Below are 20,195 nucleotides of genomic sequence, written 5' to 3'. Positions count from 1 at the left end.
TAGCAAGAAAAAAAATCCAAAATAAGTCGATAAGATGTGAAGATATTGCCCATTTTCTACTCATAGGCAAGATATATTTTTTTCAGCCTTGTGCGCTTGTTTTAGGCGTTGATGGCTCTGGAAAGGAAACGTCTTTGAACCTGTTAGTTTTAAGGGACCTGTAGTGCCTACCAGAGGTCAGCAGGTCAAAGAGGTGGTGGCCAGGGTGAAAGTCCTTTTATAGTGTTCTTGGCTGTGCTGCAGTATTGCAAGCTGACAAGGGCAACCAATGATTATATGGGCTGTGTTGATGACTATGGTTTTTCTGTCCCTACCGTGCTCCCAATGTCCTACACTGCGACACTGCATGTCAACAATCTTGCTATTGTGGTTTTGTAAAAGGAAACCTACAGGTACTGATCCAGCTTATTCTTCCTGAATACTCTTGAAGTAGAGTCACTGTCTTGTCTACCACAGTCCTGGTTTTGTCAGACTGTTGCCTTCATTTATTGCTGTCAGTTTGATGAGCCTAGGTTACCTTAGCCTAGCCGAGTGTCAGCCACAGTACACTTTATATATATGTGCCGGTCTAAAAGGATGAAAATAAAGTTGATTGCCTCTTGTCCATATTAACATAAAAAACAAGTTACACACATTGTTTTGACTGGACTTTTCTTCTTCTCGAAAGGTCAATTTTATCCAATCAAGCTTGGACAATGAACCTCCCACATGCCTCTAGGCCAATCAATCACAGTTCATGAGTACAAAATCTGAACCAATCAGAACTGCAGATGTAGTGATAAAGCTAAACTGGGGTAATGAGCTCCAACTTGTTATAAAATGAAAGGACACTTTTAGACTGAAAATAAGGTAAGAAGCGAACATCAAAATCCCCAAGTAAGGAGAAAATAATCCTGTACAAAACATCAAGATTTTTTGAAGGAAGCAAAAGATTTTTAACAAGCTATCAATTGTTAGGGAAAGTCCAAGGGCGCTTCTCAAATTAATTGCTGCAAATCAGCATGAAGCCAAACGAAAGGAGGGAGGCTTTGTTGGCCATCAAGGAAAATATCGAGATGGAACTTTTGTTTTCTGAGGAACCCTGCCAAGTGCTTTCAATCCAACAGCCAGAGAAAGACCGTTGCGTTTATCAGGTAGGAATGTAGTTTTGGGGAACTTCAAGAAACCGTAGTGGAAAGTAATAATAAGAAATCAGCTTTGAGGAAATTGCTCCACTCGTTCTGCTTTAAGAGATAGTCTGCATTAAATTAACACTGGAACCATTATTGGAATATTGCTTACAACTCCTATTTTTTTTTTTTTTAAATGTGATTGACCAGTTTAGGTGAGATGCACATAAGGACAGTAGTTTTGTCTGATATCACTAACTGTACAACACTCTGTCACCACTCTGTACTATTCTTAAACCTACTGATGACAATTTTCCTTCACCACCACTACTTTTTTGATGCTTGAGAACTTGGAGCATCCTCTGGCGCTTGTTTGTGAGGAAGAGGAACCTACACTGGAGGTCCAAACCCAGCAAGAGCGAGTGCAGAAGGCTTATCCCAAACCAAATGTGATGATACCAGCCAAGGAAAATGAAAACTGTGAAGGCCGTACCCCACCCCTTGCCTTCATAGAGGACATAGAAATAGAAATGGAGGTATGGTTTTAAATACATCAGATTTAAGGGTATGGCTCAAAATCATTCCCTGGTTAGCATTCTTCCTTGCTGTAACAAGTTATCCTAAAACACTGTTTTACTAGAAATCTACTTGCACAATATAATGTACCAGTAGTTGGGACAGTAAAACATCTAAAGCTTTCTAAATGCCTTTACTTTCTTGTTTTAGGTGATTCCTTATCCCAAGAGGTCTAAGGTAACTTTTTTTTCTTCTGGAAAAAAAATATTGACTTTTGTGTGTTTGGTTTAATAAACACTTTTTTTCAGATAATCTAATCGAAACTATAAGAAGCACCCATGATGCAATCAATGTGACTTGTTTCACAACTCCTCTTAGCTAAGAAGTTAGGTGCTCCAAATACAGTTTCTTGTTGACCTTTACGTGTACAAGAAGCTTATTTTTTCAAATGTATATGATGGTTTGTCGTCATGATAAGGAAATTAACTACCATCAGGCATTGTCAAGGCATGTTTATTTGTAGGATTGAAGAAATGTAATTATAAAAATATTAGGGTTGGTTTTTTTTTTACCAATAACTGGCTAATGTCATGTAATCATACCTGCAATTTAGGCAATTTTATGTATTGATTTTTATGGTTAGAAAATGGAAGAATGCTAAATTGACAATTATTTAAACAATTATCCAGTTTCAGGTGATTTTGTGAAGGGGGGTGTCTGCCTTTTTCTATAAAGAGTATTAGCGACACCAGTACCTGTTAGCTGTGATTAATTACTCAAGTGGAAAACTTGTACTGAGATCTGTATGGAGGTAAAACTTGTCAAAAACTCTCAATAAAACTATGACTTCTATTGGGTAGTCTGTATTACATAAAACTTGACTAATTAAAATCAGTAAAAAAAACATCCGTGTGATTTATTTTGGACACCATAATTCAGATTTATTGCAATCAAATCAACATTGATCTTCTTTCACAGACGTGTCCCAAACTGAGCAGCATGAAGTGGAAGCCAGCGACTCGCCAACAGACTGGGCTGGTGGTCAAAGATGTTTTCTGTTTACCGAGACGCCACTACAATCAAGAAATAAGCGGGTTAGAACAGCGTTTCCCAACCTTTTTTGAGCCAAGGCACAAATTTGCCATCACGCTGTTGCTTTTTTTAAATCTTAAATGATCATGTTACCTAAATTAACAGCATACAGATTTTTTGTTTTGTGTGGCTCAGGAAGTAAAATCGTATTTATTCGTATAGCCCTTAATCCGGGGGTGTCTAAACTTTACAGAAAGGGGGCCAGATTTGGTTATCCGAAATTTGTGCAGGCCGATCAAATTCTCTCGAACATTTTAATAAGTCTTTAATAAATTTACCTTTTGTGAAAGGTTTGCATTGTTAGGCAATCAGTGTTGCGAACTCGTAGCTCGCCTTTGTAGCGTTTTCATTTGACTCGCAGTGCTCGTTTTTTTGGGTTTCTCCCTACCAAAAGGGTGCCAAGGAGGACAAATCGTTGTTACAACTCTGGTTGATTTTATTTCCTCTATTGGATCCACAACAGCATTCAGCAATTCAGACAGTCCGGTGGGTTGTTAATCTACACTAGAATAAACATAATTTACTTTGCTTTCATCTCAAGTAACGAATAAAAAAATAAATCAATTAAATGATATATATTTTAAAGTAACATTCACTATCTGAACTCCTCACAAACATTTGAAAAGAACAACTACAATGCCCATAAGTACCCAGAAGTGCGGTCATGTAACCGTGCCGACTGTAAACAATAGCGAACCGCAAAACTTAACTAAAACAGCGTGCTCACAGAAATAACAGTCAAACTGGAGCAAAATTAAAGGGGACTTTCAGTACTGGTGGCGTTTTGCTTTGCCTAATTGGCTTCTCGCGCACTAAAATACTTGGCCTAAGGCTTTGATGCTAGGTCCTTAGCTTGGCCTAGCTTGGCCTTTTAAGTCCTTAGCTTGGCCTTTTGTGTACTTTCTATGAAGTCACTATCTTTGATTTTTGCATTTCGGAGATGGAATATGAGCTTGCTCTGTCCACTCCACGCATCGGCCCGGTATTGCAGTACCTCCGGGAACGGTGCATTCGCAATGATCGCAGCAAGGCTTTAGGGCTAGGACCTTAGCTTGGCCTTTTGGCTGAGAGTAAGTGTCCCGGCTCCTAGGCTTTTTAGCGTATTATGAACTGACCGATAACGGATAATGGATAATGAATAACGAAGATAGATCAATAACCCTTAAAAACCCCAAAAACCCCCACGCATGCAAACGTTCTTTTGACTTGAGCTCCAATGAACATGAAAGAGCGCGCCCTTGTGTTAAATTCTGGAAGCTCAGTTGTTTTGAATTTTGGTTTAAAAAATGATCTAATTTTCTCCCCTCGCCTTCAACTATTTATTTCTTTTTTTTAACAGTCGACATGTCGGAAATGGGGAGGGTTGTAAAAGGGCTACTGCCACCACATGGTGAACTGGTGAAATTTCTTTTGGACACATTTGTTTTATACTGCGGGCCAGTAAAGATTTGACCACAGGCCGTATCTGGCCCGCGGGCCGGACTTTGGACTTGCCTGCCTTAATCACAAAGTCTCAAAGCGCTGCACAGACCACCATTCTGAACTGAAACCTGCATGAGGGCAAGGAAAAAATTCAAAAAGTTCCCTTTGATTTACCTATAAATGACTCTAAACCTGCTGTGGTTATTGACCTTTATTCTTTGGCGCCCCTATCGAATACATTCCAGCCAAATAGACATAAACCTTGGTTTAGTAAAGAAACCAGGTCGCAGGAAACTAAAACGCAAATAGCACACTAGTAAGCTTGAGGTATTCGTTTCAGTTGATTATTCTGAGAGTGCCGGTCTTCTGGTGATCCCGAGAGCAAAGAAGTGTTCTGCTGGTTCGAGAGCGTTCTCCATTCGGGCACCGGTGCTGTGGAATGCTCTTCCCCCTGAGATCCGATCTGCAACCTCAGTGGAAATGTTTAAATCTAAACTTAAAACTCACTTCTACTCCATTGCATATGAATAATAACCTACTCTTCTTGTCGGCTGAAAAATAATCTGTGTAACATAGTGTACTAATCTGTGAAGCCCTTAGAGACTTATTGTGATTAAGGGCTATACAAATAAAAATGACTTGACTTGACTTGACTTGCTATAACAAAGGATTTTACTTCAAATATAACCTGAATTTCTATATACTTTTCATTGTGTTTTTTCTTAAAGAGTAACTAAAATAATACATAAAATGAGCATGGCGGCGCAGTGGTTAGCGCGTGTGCGGCACAGTTCTGCGGGCATGAGATTGAACCTCCTTTGTGGAATTTGCATGTTCTCCCCCGTGCTTGCGTGGGTTTCCTCCCACATTCCAAAAACATGCAGTTCAGGTTAATTGGCTCTAAATTGTCCCTAGGTGTGAATGAGTGAGGTGATTGTCTCTCTGTGCCTTGCGACTGGCTGACAACCCGTCCGGGGTGTGCCCTGCCCACTGCCGAAGATAGCTTGGATGGGCTCCAGCACCCCCGCGACCCTACTGAGGATGAGCGGTGCAGATAATGGATGGATGGATGAGCAAAAATGATCTAAAAATGTTTTACCATGTTCTAGCAGTTTGTGTTTTTTTTTCAGTGAAATAAGAAAATAATTAAAATATGCATTTCATTTGTTTCATTAGTATTTTGTAGTACAAGCTAAAACACCTTAGTTAAAACAACAGGATAAGTTATTTACGTGAATATATTTTCTTTTACTGTACTACCTCATGATCAGATAATTAAGTTTATAAAAAGAAAAAAAAAAGAAAATCTGCTGCCACCTAGTGATATGGATGACATTTACAGTTTTACTCATGATCAAAGATAGTGAAAACTGCTTTTTTCTTGCCAAGATCAAATTGGACCTTTTCCTGCTGCACACAGGGTTAGAATAATTACCAGTCCATCCACTAGCGCTTTATGCGTTAGAATACTGTTTTCCTCCACTTAAAAACGCCTATTGATTTTTAAAAATGTATATATTTCTCGACACAAGACTAGTATTTTAGTCTACAGCTCCTTTATTTTGAAACAAGAGTCAATTTGTGCAGCACGGCGGAGCAGTGGTTAGCGCGTGTGCGGCACAGTTCTGAGGTCATGAGATCGAACCTTCCTGTGTGGAGTTTACATGTTCTTCCCGTGCTTGCGTGGGTTTCCTCCGGGCACTCCGGTTTCCTCCCACATTCCAAAAACATGTTTGTCAGGGTAATTGGTCGATCCAAATTGTCCCTTGGTGTGCATGAGCGAGTCAGTTTTTGGTCTCTTTGTGCCCTGCGACTGGCTGCCCACTGCCCGAAAATAGCTGGGATGGGCTCCAGCACCTCCGCGACCCTATTGAGGATAAGTGGTGCAGATAATGGATGGAGTCAATTTGTGGGCGAATAAACCACTCGGACGATCGCATTAGATCTCCATTCTGGTAAATAGTTGCCACTTCCGGTTTCAAATAAGCTCACGTTTTGTGTTTTTAAATATACTGTAGACTCATCGTGTTTCACAAATGGAGTGTGCAATAAAATCAAGCACTTCTAAATGTACAAAGGTTTAAATGTATGCCAATTGGTCGTTTGCCTGGCATTTTTATTAATAATCCTCCTACCTTGTGTATCCTTTGCTACGACAACAAGCATTCTTTGTAAGGCGTTCATTTAATAGAACGGCATGATTTTGTATTATATCTTTTCAGAACCATTGTTCCTCAAGAGAAGGCGCAAGAGGCACTTTCAGCGCTGGGCCTCAACGCCAGGATCACCATCGATCGCCAATGGTCTGCCAAACAGATGGAGAATCGTCTAGCGGTGCTTTTCCGAGGACGCTTTGCAAGACAGGCATCGCAAAAATTTTCTTTTACATATTTACAGGTGTGCGATTATTCCCCACATACCCCTGCTGTGGGGATTTCGGTCCTCTTTTTACACTTGCGATGTTTTTGTGGTTATCTTTTGCAGTGCATCCAGCATGTGTTACTTGCCCCAGTCACCCCGACAGAAGGCTGGACCGGGGAACGGGTCTTAAACATCTCTGGACCAGGTCCTCTGTATATCCTCAGCCACCATAACCACCTGCAGGTCAAGTTTATTTATTCCTGACTTATTTAAATAAATGAAAATGTTATAACCATGCATTTTGATATGCATAACATTTGTTTTCATTGAGCAGGCTTTGCTGAGTTAAATGGGGAGGTTGGACAATTTTTTTATTTTACGTTTTAAATATGAGCAAACAGGTATCAATACTATCTTTGCAGGCAATGAGTGAGGCAAATGTGCCGGCCAGGTAAAAATTGGAGAAAAGACATGTTGCACAGTTCACTTCAGGTGTTTTTACTATGCTTGTGTATAGTAATGCTAATTGTGATTCACCCTGGTCATCATGGAAGGGGGATTACCACTTGTGAGGTCCTTTCTCAAGGTTTCTCTTTTTCTTCACGCTGAGGTTTTGAGTTGTTCCTTGCCCGCATGTTGGTTTAAGATCAGGTAATTGTAATCCTGTGCAGTCCTTTTAGACATTTTTGTGATTAAGGGCTATATAAATCAGACATGGGACCAAGTCACACATGTGCAAGTCTCAAGTAAGTCTCAAGTCTTCACCTTCAAGTCCCAAGTAAGTCCCAAGTATTTTTTTCTTGGGCAAGTCAAGTCACAAGTCAAGTCCCGAGTCTTAGATTGCCAAGTCCAAGTCAAGTCACAAGTCATAAAAACAGCGACTCGAGTCGACTCGAGTCCAAGTCACTAAGTCTCAAGTCCCCATGTCTGATATAAATAAATGTGACTTGACTTGACTAAGGTCTTTTTACTTTACTCTTACCAGGTCAGAGATACCGTACATCATGAGCAAACTACCAAAAAGAACTACAGAACAAGACTCAAATTTGCGAGACCATAGTCAACATAACTTTGATTTGCTTCAAACGGACAGTGTGTACATTTGACCACTTGATGTCACTGTAGTGTGTAGTGATAACAAAAATGAGTGCTTGAAAGCAGTAGGAAGAATATAAACTATGGAGACGTATAGGGACAAAACTGCACAATTGTATTTTTTTTGCCAAGACTTTCTCAATGTTTTTAGGGGTATCTGCAGCAGCAAGATGACATATACCCGGTAGTTATGTCAGTTCCGTCTAGGTGAGGCTAATGTAACGCTATTTTATACATAGGAGTATCAAAAATGCATGTTTATATGTTTATATATGTTTGCTCAATATTGAAATCAATATTATATTTTTATTTTTTTCCTTTTCTACCACAAAAAGGCGGTAAATAATACACACAGTCCCGTTAATTATAAATTCACATTAAGATGTTTAAGGCACCGTTATGATTGGAAGATTCTGACATTTCAGATAAAAAAAATGTTAAAACTGAAACGTTCATTTGTAAAAAGAGCCTGCAAAGGATGAAGCTGTATTTCAATTTGTAGTTTGACTTTGTTTGAATAAATTTCTTATGTATTTGCAGGTTCCTGAACACACAGATGTTACTCTTGGACTTGAAACCTCCTAATTTGTGGACCAATTAGATTTAGTGTTTTACCAAGAATGTTTTCGACTTTGTGTATTGGGATTGATTGATTACAATTTGACAAAAAGAAATTAGATTTACTGCAATTTTAAGTTCAAGTAATGCGACTGACCAAAGTTCAGCTTTTATTTTTTTTATTTTTTTGATGGTTCCTTTACTGTGTAAAATAAACTTTTGAATTCACATGTTTTCGATTGATCATGTTTACAATGATACACGATGCTCTCAAAATGATACACGCTTTTCATATTGTATAATTTCAAAAGCTGTGGAACAATAATAAGCAGCAATGAAATTAGGAGGTGTTAAGTATCGCAGGATTGGTGTGTGAAATGTTTGCAGAGTGAATCTTCAGTCTTAGTGACCTTCAGTGTGTCCTTAAGCTAGCTATTGAGAAGCAAGTTAGATTTTGATGATGCGTCATTACATTATCCATCCATTATCTCACGGGGATGCTGGAGCCCATCCCAGCGATATTCGGCCAGTGGGAAGGGCACACCCTGAACTGGTTGCACACAGAGACAGACAACTCACTTGCCCATTTATACCTAGGGACAATTTGGACTGGCCACTTAACTTGGCATGCACGTTTTTGGAATGTGGGAGGAAACCAGAGTGCCTGAAGGAAACCCACGCAAGTATAGGGAGAACATGCGAACTCCACACGGGGAGGTTGCTTTATCTACTTGAGCCCTGAACCTCTAACCACCCATTACACCATAATAAACTTAATTATTTGTGTAGAAAAACACTGGCTTTGACAATTAAGCTTTACTCATTGAATTTTCATATTTTTTATTGTTGAAATGAAAAATAGTTGAAAAGGAACGTATTGACTTTTGAAAACCATGATGAAAGCTGAATAACCATTCTGTCCTTCATAAATAAGCAATTATTCCCCTTGAACAATGATACACTTGTGCTGATTACACCAAAAGGTTTTTCAATTAGCTTCAGTACTTTTCAACCAAGAGGAAGGAAGCTATCATTCAGTTTTCCCATATGTTCTCAATAATTTAGGTATGTCAGTTAAGAATTAAAAAAAAAACGATGTTTAATGAAATACTAAAGTAAAAAAAAAGATTGCATTTAGTAGGATGTTGTAATGTATGTGAACATCCAGTACATGCCTGTATATTGGACTCCAACATCTTGCAGAAGTCAAAGAGCTTCATTTGTCTGTTCTTTGTATTTGGGTAATGTTGAAAATGAACGCTGTTCCACTTGGAAGCTGCTCTTTGAAAAACTGGGGGGGGCAAAGGAAAAATTATGATAAATGTTGATTGCATGTTGCAATAAGCCACATGTGATTTTTACTTACTGCTTCAACAAACTTAATAATGCTTTCATTGCTCATATCCTCAAAAGAATTTAGCCTCATCTTCAAATGGGCCAGGGCCGAACGGCCTGTTAGGATTGCAAGCAATAATAGAAAATAAACACACAGGTACATTGTAGAGGAAGGTAAACTACAAAATAATTTACTTACTTGCTGTAGTTGTGACATTTGGCAATATCGATGTTCTGAGTATGGTTGTTGCCAGAGGGTTTGAGCTTTCAGTAGTCACAGATGTCTTTGCTACAGGGGTTTGTGATATGGTTGTGGTTATGTTTGCATGTTTGGTAGTCAGTGTTGTGCTGTGCGTAGTCACAGGTGTGCTTGTTATTGCTGTTTTTATGGATGCGCTTGTATTTATGCTTTGGGTTGTGGATTTTCTTACCGTGCTTGTTGTTGCTCTAGTTGTACTAGGTGTGCTTCTGGTGGATTTACTTGTCTTTTGTAGTGTAGTAGGAAATAGACTCACAGATTTGTGCGTGTTTGCAGTCGACTGTTCAGTTGATGAAGTACTAGGTACTGTAATCATAGTAGGAATTGTTTCAGTCCTTGGTCTTGTGGTTGTATTCATGCTTTGGATTGTGGTCGACATTGCCGAGCTTGTTGTTGCTATTGTACTTGGTGTCGTGTTTCTAGTGGGTTTGGTTGTCTTTTGTAGTGTAGTAGGAAATAGACTCACAGGTGTGTGTGTATTTGCAGTAGACAGTTCAGTTGATGTAGAACTTGGTACTGTAGTTATAGTGGAAATTGTTTCAGTCCTTGGTCGTGTAGTTGTATTCATGCGTTGGATTGTGGTCAACCTTGCCAATCTTGTTGTTGCAATTGTTGTACCCAGTGTTGTGCTACTGGTGGGTATGGTTGTGTTTTGTGGTGTTGTAAGAATGAAAGTGTGTGTAGGCAATGGAGACTGTTCAGTTAATGCAGTACTTGGCGTTGTGGAAATCATTTTGTTTCTTGGTAGTGTAGTTTCAGAAATTGTTTTGGTCCTTGGTAGTGTAATTGCTGTGAATACGTTTGTCATGTTAGTGGATATTGTTGTAGTTCTTGTGATATTCAACAATGTCATTTTTGGAGATTCTTCTGCTGGACTTGTTGTGCTTGGTTTTGCACTTTCTGTGGTTATGGTTGTGGTTAATGGGTTTTGTGTTGTGGTAGGCACAACTATGCTTGGCATTGTATTTGGACTTGTATAGACTGAAAGGGTTTTGTTATATGGGATTTGGGAAGTAGATATCATAGAAAGTTTTGTAATAGTTTCTAGGTTTCGGAGTATGCTTGTATTTATGCTTTGGGTTGGAGAAGTCATCTCTGTTGTTGTTGCTATTTTCATACTTGGTATAGTATTATTTGTGGGCATGGTTGTGTTTTGTAGAATAGTGTGGATGGAAGTCTTATATGTTTGTGAAGTTGATGTTTTAAATGCTGTGGTATTTGGCAGTGTATTAGTTGTGGAAATTATTTCTCTAGTTGCTGTAATTATTTTTGCTGTGTTGCTTGGCAGTGTAGTAGCTGTGACCATTGTGTTTTTCATTGTATTTGACACAGTTGTAACTGTTGTTAGTATAGTTTCTGTTGTATTTTTTGTGCTACCTATCATTGCAGTGGTTGAAGAGTTTTCTCCATCGGTATGCAGTGTAATTCCTTTAGATAATACTGTACTTAGTGCGCTTCCGGATGCAATGGCAGTCATAGACGTCACTGCTGTTTTGGGACTTGCAGCTAAGGCTGCAGAAGTGGATATGCTGAATTCTGGAGTCACAGTCGACACAGGTGTGCTTGTCAATATTTCAGGTGTTAGGGGAACGACTGAATCAATATTTTGGGTCATGAAGGCGGTTTTAGTTTTTGTAAAAGTTCTTAGTGTTGGAATGAAGGTTGACATAGTTGTGTTTTGCTGCATAATAGTGATGTGTGCTGAAGATGTAATATTTGTTGCAGGTATGGACATAATAGTTTCTCGACGGATTGTTGTCACAGACTCGCTTGATGTGTTTGTAGATTCTGTGGTATTTCCTACAGCCGTATTTCCAGTTTCCATGGTTGTAATTGTAAATGGTGGACTTGTCTGAAGGATTGGGTTTGGTGATATCATGGCCATTGTGCTAGTGGTGGTTGGTTTAGCACTAGTTGTAATTATGACTGTGTTCAGTGTGGTTGTCACAGGTATGTTTGTCATTGATTCAACTATTTTTGATGTTGTGTTTGACATTGTGTCTGCTGTGGTACTTGGTATTGTGATAGTTGTGGATAAAGTTGTGTGTACTGAACTTTGGTAATCGTACGTCCTGGGAATGGTTGGAGTGATTCTTGTCACAGACTCGCTTGATCTGTTTGTAGATTTTGTGGTGTTTCCTACGGCCGTATTTCCAGTTTCCATGGTTTTATTTGTAAATGGCGGACTTGTCTGAAGGATTGGGTTTGGTGATGTCGTGGCCATTGTGCTCGTGGTGGTTGGTTTAGCACTAGATGTAATTAATACTGGGATCTGTGTGGTTGTCACAGGTATGTTTGTCATTGCTTCAGCTATTTGTGATGTAGTTTTTGACATTGTGTCTGCTGTGGTACTTGATATTGTGCTAGTTGTGGAAATGGCTGTGTGTAATGACTTTTCGTAATCGGACGTCATGGGCATGGTTGTCATTGTTTCAGCTGTTTGTGGTATGCTTGTATTTAGGCTATGGGTTTTGGAAACCATCGTGTTTTGGGTTACAGTTGTCACAGGTCTGCTTGTCAATATTTCAGGCGTTTGGGGGAAAACGGTAGTAATGTTGTGGGTCATGGAAGTGGTTTGAGTTTTTGATATTGTGCCTGGTGTTGGACTGAAAGTGGACATAGTTGTGTTTTGCGGCTTAGTAGTGATGTCTGCCAAAGATGTCTTATTTGTTGCGGGTGTAGACATAGTTATATCTGGAGTGATTGTTGACACAGACTCGCTTAATGTGTTTGTAGATTCTGTGGTATTTCCTACGGCCGTCATTCCAGTTTCCATGGTTTTATTTGTAAATGGCGGACTTGTCTGAAGGATTGGGTTTGGTGATGTCGTGGCCATTGTGCTTGTGGTGGTTGGTTTAGCACTAGTTGTAATTAATACTGGGATCTGTGTGGTTGTCACAGGTATGTTTGACATTGCTTCCGCTATTTGTGATGTAGTTTTTGACATTGTGTTGGCTGTGGTACTTGGTATCATGCTAGTTGTGGAAATGGCTGTGTGTAATGACCTTTCGTAATCGTACCTCATGGGCATGGTTGTCATTGTTTCAGCTGTTTGTGGTATGCTTGTATTTAGGCTATGGGTTTTGGAAACCATAGTGTTTTGGGTTACAGTTGTCACGGGTCTGCTTGTCAATATTTTAGGCATTTGGGGAATAACTGTACTCACGTTTTGTGTTGTGGAAGTGGTTTGAGTTTTTGATAGTGTGCCTTGGCTTGGACTGAAGGTTGACAAAGTTGTGTTTTGCGGCTTAGTAGTGATGTCTGCCAAAGATGTCTTATTTGTTGCGGGTGTAGACATAGTTATATCTGGAGTGATTGTTGACACAGACTCGCTTAATGTGTTTGTAGATTCTGTGGTATTTCCTATGGCCGTCATTCCAGTTTCCATGGTTTTAATTGTAAATGGTGGACTTGTCTGAAGGATTGGGTTTGGTGATGGCGTGGCCATTGTGGTAGTGGTGGTGGGTTTAGCAGTATTTGTAAATATGACTGGGTTCAGTGTGGTTGTCATAGGTATGTTTGTCATTGCTTCCTCTATTTGTGATGTAGTTTTTGACATTGTGTCTGCTGTGGTACTTGCTATCATGCTCGTTGTGGAAATGGCTGTGTGTAATGACTTTTCGTAATCGGACGTCATGGGCATGGTTGTCATTGTTTCAGCTGTTTGTGGTATTCTTGTATTTAGGCTATGGGTTTTGGAAACCATCGTGTTTTGGGTTACAGTTGTCACAGGTCTGCTTGTCAATATTTCAGGCGTTTGGGGGAAAACGGTAGTAATGTTGTGGGTCATGGAAGTGGTTTGAGTTTTTGATATTGTGCCTGGTGTTGGACTGAAGGTGGATATAGTTGTGTTTTGCGGCTTAGTAGTGATGTCTGCCAAAGATGTCTTATTTGTTGCGGGTGTAGACATAGTTATATCTGGAGTGATTGTTGACACAGACTCGCTTAATGTGTTTGTAGATTCTGTGGTATTTCCTACGGCCGTCATTCCAGTTTCCATGGTTTTAATTGTAAATGGTGGACTTGTCTGAAGGATTGGGTTTGGTGATGGCGTGGCCATTGTGGTAGTGGTGGTGGGTTTAGCAGTATTTGTAAATATGACTGGGGTTAGTGTGGTTGTCACAGGTATGTTTGTCATTGCTTCCTCTATTTGTGATGTAGTTTTTGACATTGTGTTGGCTGTGGTACTTGCTATCATGCTCGTTGTGGAAATGGCTGTGTGTAATGACCTTTCGTAATCGTACCTCATGGGCATGGTTGTCATTGTTTCAGCTGTTTGTGGTATGCTTGTATTTAGGCTATGGGTTTTGGAAACCATAGTGTTTTGGGTTACAGTTGTCACGGGTCTGCTTGTCAATATTTTAGGCGTTTGGGGAATAACTGTACTCACGTTTTGTGTTGTGGAAGTGGTTTGAGTTTTTGATAGTGTGCCTTGGCTTGGACTGAAGGTTAACAAAGTTGTGTTTTGCGGCTTAGTAGTGATGTCTGCCAAAGATGTACTATTTCTTGTGGGTGTAGACATAGTTATATCTGGAGTGATTGTTTTCACAGACTCACTTGAAGTGTTTGTAGATTTTGTGGTGTTTCCTACGGCCGTATTTCCAGTTTCCATGGTTTTATTTGTAAATGGCGGACTTGTCTGAAGGATTGGGTTTGGTGATGTCGTGGCCATTGTGCTCGTGGTGGTTGGTTTAGCACTAGATGTAATTAATACTGGGATCTGTGTGGTTGTCACAGGTATGTTTGTCATTGCTTCAGCTATTTGTGATGTAGTTTTTGACATTGTGTCTGCTGTGGTACTTGATATTGTGCTAGTTGTGGAAATGGCTGTGTGTAATGACTTTTCGTAATCGGACGTCATGGGCATGGTTGTCATTGTTTCAGCTGTTTGTGGTATGCTTGTATTTAGGCTATGGGTTTTGGAAACCATCGTGTTTTGGGTTACAGTTGTCACAGGTCTGCTTGTCAATATTTCAGGCGTTTGGGGGAAAACGGTAGTAATGTTGTGGGTCATGGAAGTGGTTTGAGTTTTTGCTATTGTGCCTGGTGTTGGACTGAAGGTGGATATAGTTGTGTTTTGCGGCTTAGTAGTGATGTCTGCCAAAGATGTCTTATTTGTTGCGGGTGTAGACATAGTTATATCTGGAGTGATCGTTGACACAGACTCGCTTAATGTGTTTGTAGATTCTGTGGTATTTCCTACGGCCGTCATTCCAGTTTCCATGGTTTTAATTGTAAATGGTGGACTTGTCTGAAGGATTGGGTTTGGTGATGGCGTGGCCATTGTGGTAGTGGTGGTGGGTTTAGCAGTATTTGTAAATATGACTGGGTTCAGTGTGGTTGTCACAGGTATGTTTGTCATTGCTTCCTCTATTTGTGATGTAGTTTTTGACATTGTGTTGGCTGTGGTACTTGCTATCATGCTCGTTGTGGAAATGGCTGTGTGTAATGACCTTTCGTAATCGTACCTCATGGGCATGGTTGTCATTGTTTCAGCTGTTTGTGGTATGCCTGTATTTAGGCTATGGGTTTTGGAAACCATAGTGTTTTGGGTTACAGTTGTCACGGGTCTGCTTGTCAATATTTTAGGCGTTTGGGGAATAACTGTACTCACGTTTTGTGTTGTGGAAGTGGTTTGAGTTTTTGATAGTGTGCCTTGGCTTGGACTGAAGGTTGACAAAGTTGTGTTTTGCGGCTTAGTAGTGATGTCTGCCAAAGATGTGCTATTTCTTGTGGGTGTAGACATAGTTATATCTGGAGTGATTGTTGTCACAGACTCGCTTGATGTGTTTGTAGATTTTGTGGTGTTTCCTACGGCCGTATTTCGAGTTTCCATGGTTTTAATTGTAAATGGCGGACTTGTCTGAAGGATTGGGTTTGGTGATGTCGTGGCCATTGTGCTCGTGGTGGTTGGTTTAGCACTAGATGTAATTAATACTGGGATCTGTGTGGTTGTCACAGGTATGTTTGTCATTGCTTCAGCTATTTGTGATGTAGTTTTTGACATTGTGTCTGCTGTGGTACTTGATATTGTGCTAGTTGTGGAAATGGCTGTGTGTAATGACTTTTCGTAATCGGACGTCATGGGCATGGTTGTCATTGTTTCAGCTGTTTGTGGTATGCTTGTATTTAGGCTATGGGTTTTGGAAACCATCGTGTTTTGGGTTACAGTTGTCACAGGTCTGCTTGTCAATATTTCAGGCGTTTGGGGGAAAATGGTAGTAATGTTGTGGGTCATGGAAGTGGTTTGAGTTTTTGATATTGTGCCTGGTGTTGGACTGAAGGTGGATATAGTTGTGTTTTGCGGCTTAGTAGTGATGTCTGCCAAAGATGTCTTATTTGTTGCGGGTGTAGACATAGTTATATCTGGAGTGATTGTTGACACAGACTCGCTTAATGTGTTTGTAGATTCTGTGGTATTTCCTACGGCCGTCATTCCAGTTTCCATGGTTTTAATTGTAAATGGTGGACTTGTCTGAAGGATTGGGTTTGGTGATGGCGTGGCCATTGTGGTAGTGGTGGTGGGTTTAGCAGTATTTGTAAATATGACTGGGTTCAGTGTGGTTGTCACAGGTATGTTTGTCATTGCTTCCTCTATTTGTGATGTAGTTTTTGACATTGTGTTGGCTGTGGTACTTCCTATCATGCTCGTTGTGGAAATGGCTGTGTGTAATGACCTTTCGTAATCGTACCTCATGGGCATGGTTGTCATTGTTTCAGCTGTTTGTGGTATGCTTGTATTTAGGCTATGGGTTTTGGAAACCATAGTGTTTTGGGTTACAGTTGTCACGGGTCTGCTTGTCAATATTTTAGGCGTTTGGGGAATAACTGTACTCACGTTTTGTGTTGTGGAAGTGGTTTGAGTTTTTGATAGTGTGCCTTGGCTTGGACTGAAGGTTGACAAAGTTGTGTTTTGCGGCTTAGTAGTGATGTCTGCCAAATATGTGCTATTTCTTGTGGGTGTAGACATAGTTATATCTGGAGTGATTGTTGTCACAGACTCGCTTGATGTGTTTGTAGATTTTGTGGTGTTTCCTACGGCCGTATTTCGAGTTTCCATGGTTTTATTTGTAAATGGCGGACTTGTCTGAAGGATTGGGTTTGGTGATGTCGTGGCCATTGTGCTCGTGGTGGTTGGTTTAGCACTAGATGTAATTAATACTGGGATCTGTGTGGTTGTCACAGGTATGTTTGTCATTGCTTCAGTTATTTGTGATGTAGTTTTTGACATTGTGTCTGCTGTGGTACTTGATATTGTGCTAGTTGTGGAAATGGCTGTGTGTAATGACTTTTCGTAATCGGACGTCATGGGCATGGTTGTCATTGTTTCAGCTGTTTGTGGTAAGCTTGTACTTAGGCTATGGGTTTTGGAAACCATCGTGTTTTGGGTTACAGTTGTCACAGGTCTGCTTGTCAATATTTCAGGCGTTTGGGGGAAAACGGTAGTAATGTTGTGGGTCATGGAAGTGGTTTGAGTTTTTGATAGTGTGCCTGTGCTTGGACTGAAGGTTGACATAGTTGTGTTTTGCGGCTTAGTAGTGATGTCTGCCAAAGATGTGCTCTTTCTTGCGGGTGTAGACATAGTTATATCTGGAGTGGTTGTTGTCACAGACTCGCTTGATGTGTTTGTAGATTTTGTGGTATTTTTCACGGCCATATTTCCAGTTTCCATGGTTTTATTTGTAAATGGTGGATTTGTCAGATGGATTGGGTTTGGTGATGTCATGGCCATTGTGCTAGTGGTGGTTGGTTTAGCACTAGTTGTTATTATGACTGGATTCAGTGTGGTTGTCACTGGTATGTTTTTCATAGCCTCAGCTAATTGTGATGTAGGTTTTGACATTGTGTCTGCTGTGGTACTTGGTATTGTGCTAGTTGTGGACATGGTCATTGTGCCGGTGGTGGTTGGTTTAGCACTATTTGTCAATAGAGTTGGGGCGTGGGTGGTCGTTACAGGTATGTTTGTCTTTGCTTCAAGTACTTGGGCTGTTTTTTTTGTTATTGTTGCGACCTCGGTTCTCTGCACTGTGCTATTTGTTATTATGGTTTTGTGTGATGTGTTTTGATAATTTGATGTTGTGCTTGTTGTTTCAGGTGTTTGTATGCTTGTATCTACACTTAGGGTTTTGGGAACCATAGTGTTTTTGGTTAACATGATCACAGGTATACTTGTCAATATTTCAGTCGTTTGGGGAAAAACGGTAGTAATGTTGTGGGTCATGGAAGTGGTTTGAGTTTTTGATATACTGCCTGATGTTGGACTGAAAGTGGACATTGTTGTGTTTTGCGGCTTAGTAGTGATGTCTTCCAAAGATGTGTTATTTGTTGCAGGTGTGGACATAGTTATATCTGGAGTGATTGTTCTCACAGACTTGCTTGGTGTGTTTCTAGGTTCAGTGGTATTTGCTCCTGCCGGATATTCAGTATTTATTGTTTCATTTGTTGATGGTGGACTTGCATGAAGAATTGGGTTTTGGGATGTCATAGCCATTGTGCTGGTAGTAGTTGGTCTAGCACTAGTTGTAAATATTGTACGGCTTTGGATGGTTTTCACAGTTACGTCTGTCTTTGCTTCAGGTATTTGTGATGTTGTTTTTGACATTGTTGCTGCCGTGGTGCCCGGCATTGCGCTAGTCGTGTATATGGTTGTGTATAATAAACTTGGGTGATCCGACGTTGTGGGCCTGCTTGTCATTATTTTAGGTGTTCGTGATATGCTTGTATCTACGCTTGTGGTTTTGGAAACCATAGTGTTTTGGGTTACAGTCGTCTCAGGTGTGCTTGTCAATATTTCAGGCGTTTGGGGAATAACAGATGTAATGTTTTGAGTTGTGAAAGTCATGTGACTTTTTGATCTAGTGCCTGGTGTCTGTCTGTATGTGGACATTGTTGGGTTTTGTGGCCTAGTAATGATCTTATTCAAAGATGTTTTACTCCCTCCAGGTCCGGATGTGCTTGTATCTTGAGTGATCGTTGTTACAGATTCTCCTAATGTGCTTTCATATTCAGTTTTATTTGTTACTGCTGGTTCTCTAAGGGTGTGGGGGGTGACTGTCTTTAGTGTTTCAGCTGTCATGATTATTTTTGTAGTACTTTTAGGTATGCTTGTCATTGCATCAGGTGCTTGGGATGTTGGATTTGTCATTGTTGCTGCCATGGTTCTTGGGATTGTGCTGTTTGAGGATATGGTTGTGTGCAATAACCTTTCGTAATCGGACGTCATGGGCATGCTTGTCATTTTTTCAGCTGTTTGTGATATTCTTGTATCTAGGCTTTTGGTTTTGGAAATTATAGTGTTTTGGGTTATACTTGTCACAGGTGTTCTTATCAATATTTCTGGCGTTTGGGTAATGACAGATTTAATGTTTTGGGTTGTGGATGTCATGTGACTTTTTAAAATAGTGCCTGGTGACTGTCTGTATGTGGACATTGTTGGGTTTTGGGGCTTCGTAGTGATGTTATTCAAAGTTGTTTTACTTGTTGCAGGTGTGGATCTGCTTATATCTTGAGTGATCTTTGTTACAGATCTTCTTAGTGTGCTTTTATATTGTGTGTTATTTGTTACTGCTGGTTCTTCAGGTGTGTCAGGGGTGACTGCATTTAGTGTTTCCGTTGTTATTATTATTTTTGTAGTTCTCAAAGGTATACTTGTCATTGCTTCAGGTGTTTGGGATGTTGTGTTTGTCATAGTCACTGCCATGGTTCTTGGCATTTTGCTATTTGTAGATATGGTATTGTGTAATGTGTTTTGCTCACTGGATGTCATGGGCATGCTTGTCGTTATCTCAGGTGTTTGTATGCTCGTATCTACGCTTTGGGTTTTGAGAACTATGGTGTTTTGATTTACAGTGGTCACAGGTGAGCTCATCAATAGTTCAGCTGTTTGCAGAATAACTGTATTTATGTTTTGGGTCATGGAAGTCGTTTGAGTTTTTGATATTGTGCCTGGCCTTAGACTGAAGGTCGACATTGAGTTTTTCACAGGAATGTTTGTCTTTGCTTCAGGTGTTTCTGATGTTGTTTTTGACATTGTTGCTGCTGTGGTGCTTGGCATTTTGCTAGTAGTGGATATGATTGTGTGTAATGAGCTTTGGTCATCAGACGTCATGGGAATGCTTGTCATTGTGTCGGATGTTTGTGATACGCTTGTATCTATGATTTGGGTCTTTGTAACCATATTTCCTTGGTATTTTGTTAATAATTCAGGGCTTTGGGGAATGTCTGTATTCATGATTTGGGTCGTGGAAATCGTGTGTGTCTTTAAAATAGCATTGTTTGTGGACATTGCTGGGTTTTGCGATATAGCAGTTATCTCAGTCAAAGATGTTTTAGTATTTGCAGGTGAGTACATAGTTGTATCTGGTGTGATGGTTGTTAAAGATTTGTTCGTTGTGGTTGAAGAGTCTGTGGTATTTGTTATGACATGAACTTTTGATGTGTTTGAGTTG

The 20,195-nt window shown here is 40.1% G+C and overlaps 2 protein-coding genes, 1 long non-coding RNA gene and 1 pseudogene across 4 annotated transcripts; 2 read left to right on the top strand and 2 right to left on the bottom strand.

The window, feature by feature from the left end:
* The first annotated feature begins 763 nt into the window (after positions 1 to 763).
* Positions 764 to 8,381, top strand: LOC148355007 (uncharacterized). Of its 2 annotated transcripts, none has more exons than XM_088349036.1 (8): positions 764 to 849; positions 958 to 1,133; positions 1,457 to 1,645; positions 1,836 to 1,862; positions 2,604 to 2,719; positions 6,362 to 6,536; positions 6,624 to 6,743; positions 8,136 to 8,381. In XM_088349036.1, the coding sequence occupies exons 2-8, from the start codon at positions 1,002 to 1,004 to the stop codon at positions 8,178 to 8,180; spliced, it is 804 nt and encodes a 267-aa protein (XP_088205162.1). In that variant the 5' UTR covers positions 764 to 849; positions 958 to 1,001; the 3' UTR covers positions 8,181 to 8,381. The 2 variants fall into 2 exon arrangements, with proteins under 2 accessions (XP_088205162.1, XP_088205163.1); XM_088349037.1 differs by having other exon boundaries at positions 774 to 876.
* Positions 2,572 to 16,354, bottom strand: LOC148355006 (uncharacterized). The gene is made up of 4 exons (XR_015852185.1): positions 9,688 to 16,354; positions 9,520 to 9,605; positions 9,329 to 9,444; positions 2,572 to 2,698 (listed from the first exon to the last, which is right to left on the bottom strand). It is a non-coding gene; the product is annotated as an uncharacterized LOC148355006 (long non-coding RNA).
* Positions 3,566 to 3,733, top strand: LOC148355008 (U2 spliceosomal RNA; annotated as a pseudogene).
* A 538-nt stretch (positions 16,355 to 16,892) lies between the features above and the next one.
* On the bottom strand, positions 16,893 to 19,716 carry LOC148355005 (uncharacterized). Its single transcript, XM_088350191.1, has 2 exons — positions 16,996 to 19,716; positions 16,893 to 16,915 (listed from the first exon to the last, which is right to left on the bottom strand). Exons 1-2 carry the CDS (start codon positions 19,661 to 19,663, stop codon positions 16,893 to 16,895), a joined length of 2,691 nt encoding a protein of 896 aa, XP_088206317.1. The 5' UTR covers positions 19,664 to 19,716.
* Between the last annotated feature and the right edge of the window lie 479 nt (positions 19,717 to 20,195).

This window comes from Urocampus carinirostris, chromosome 12 (genome assembly GCF_059441175.1).
Source record: "Urocampus carinirostris isolate Australia breed hairy pipefish chromosome 12, RoL_Ucar_1.0, whole genome shotgun sequence".
NCBI lineage: Eukaryota > Metazoa > Chordata > Actinopteri > Syngnathiformes > Syngnathidae > Urocampus > Urocampus carinirostris.
This window is presented reverse-complemented; position numbering and strand designations above follow the sequence as displayed.

Coding starts and splice junctions, on each gene's coding strand:
- LOC148355005 (XM_088350191.1), bottom strand. CDS start 19,663: ATGACCCAAAACATAAATACAGTTATTCTGCAAACAGCTGAACTATTG. Junction 16,916..16,995: donor CACAACTAGCACAATATCAA/GTACCACAGCAG, acceptor ACAACCACACAG/ATCCCAGTATTAATTACATC.
- LOC148355007 (XM_088349036.1), top strand. CDS start 1,002: ATGAAGCCAAACGAAAGGAGGGAGGCTTTGTTGGCCATCAAGGAAAAT. Junction 1,863..2,603: donor CTTATCCCAAGAGGTCTAAG/GTAACTTTTTTT, acceptor CTTCTTTCACAG/ACGTGTCCCAAACTGAGCAG. Junction 2,720..6,361: donor TACAATCAAGAAATAAGCGG/GTTAGAACAGCG, acceptor ATATCTTTTCAG/AACCATTGTTCCTCAAGAGA.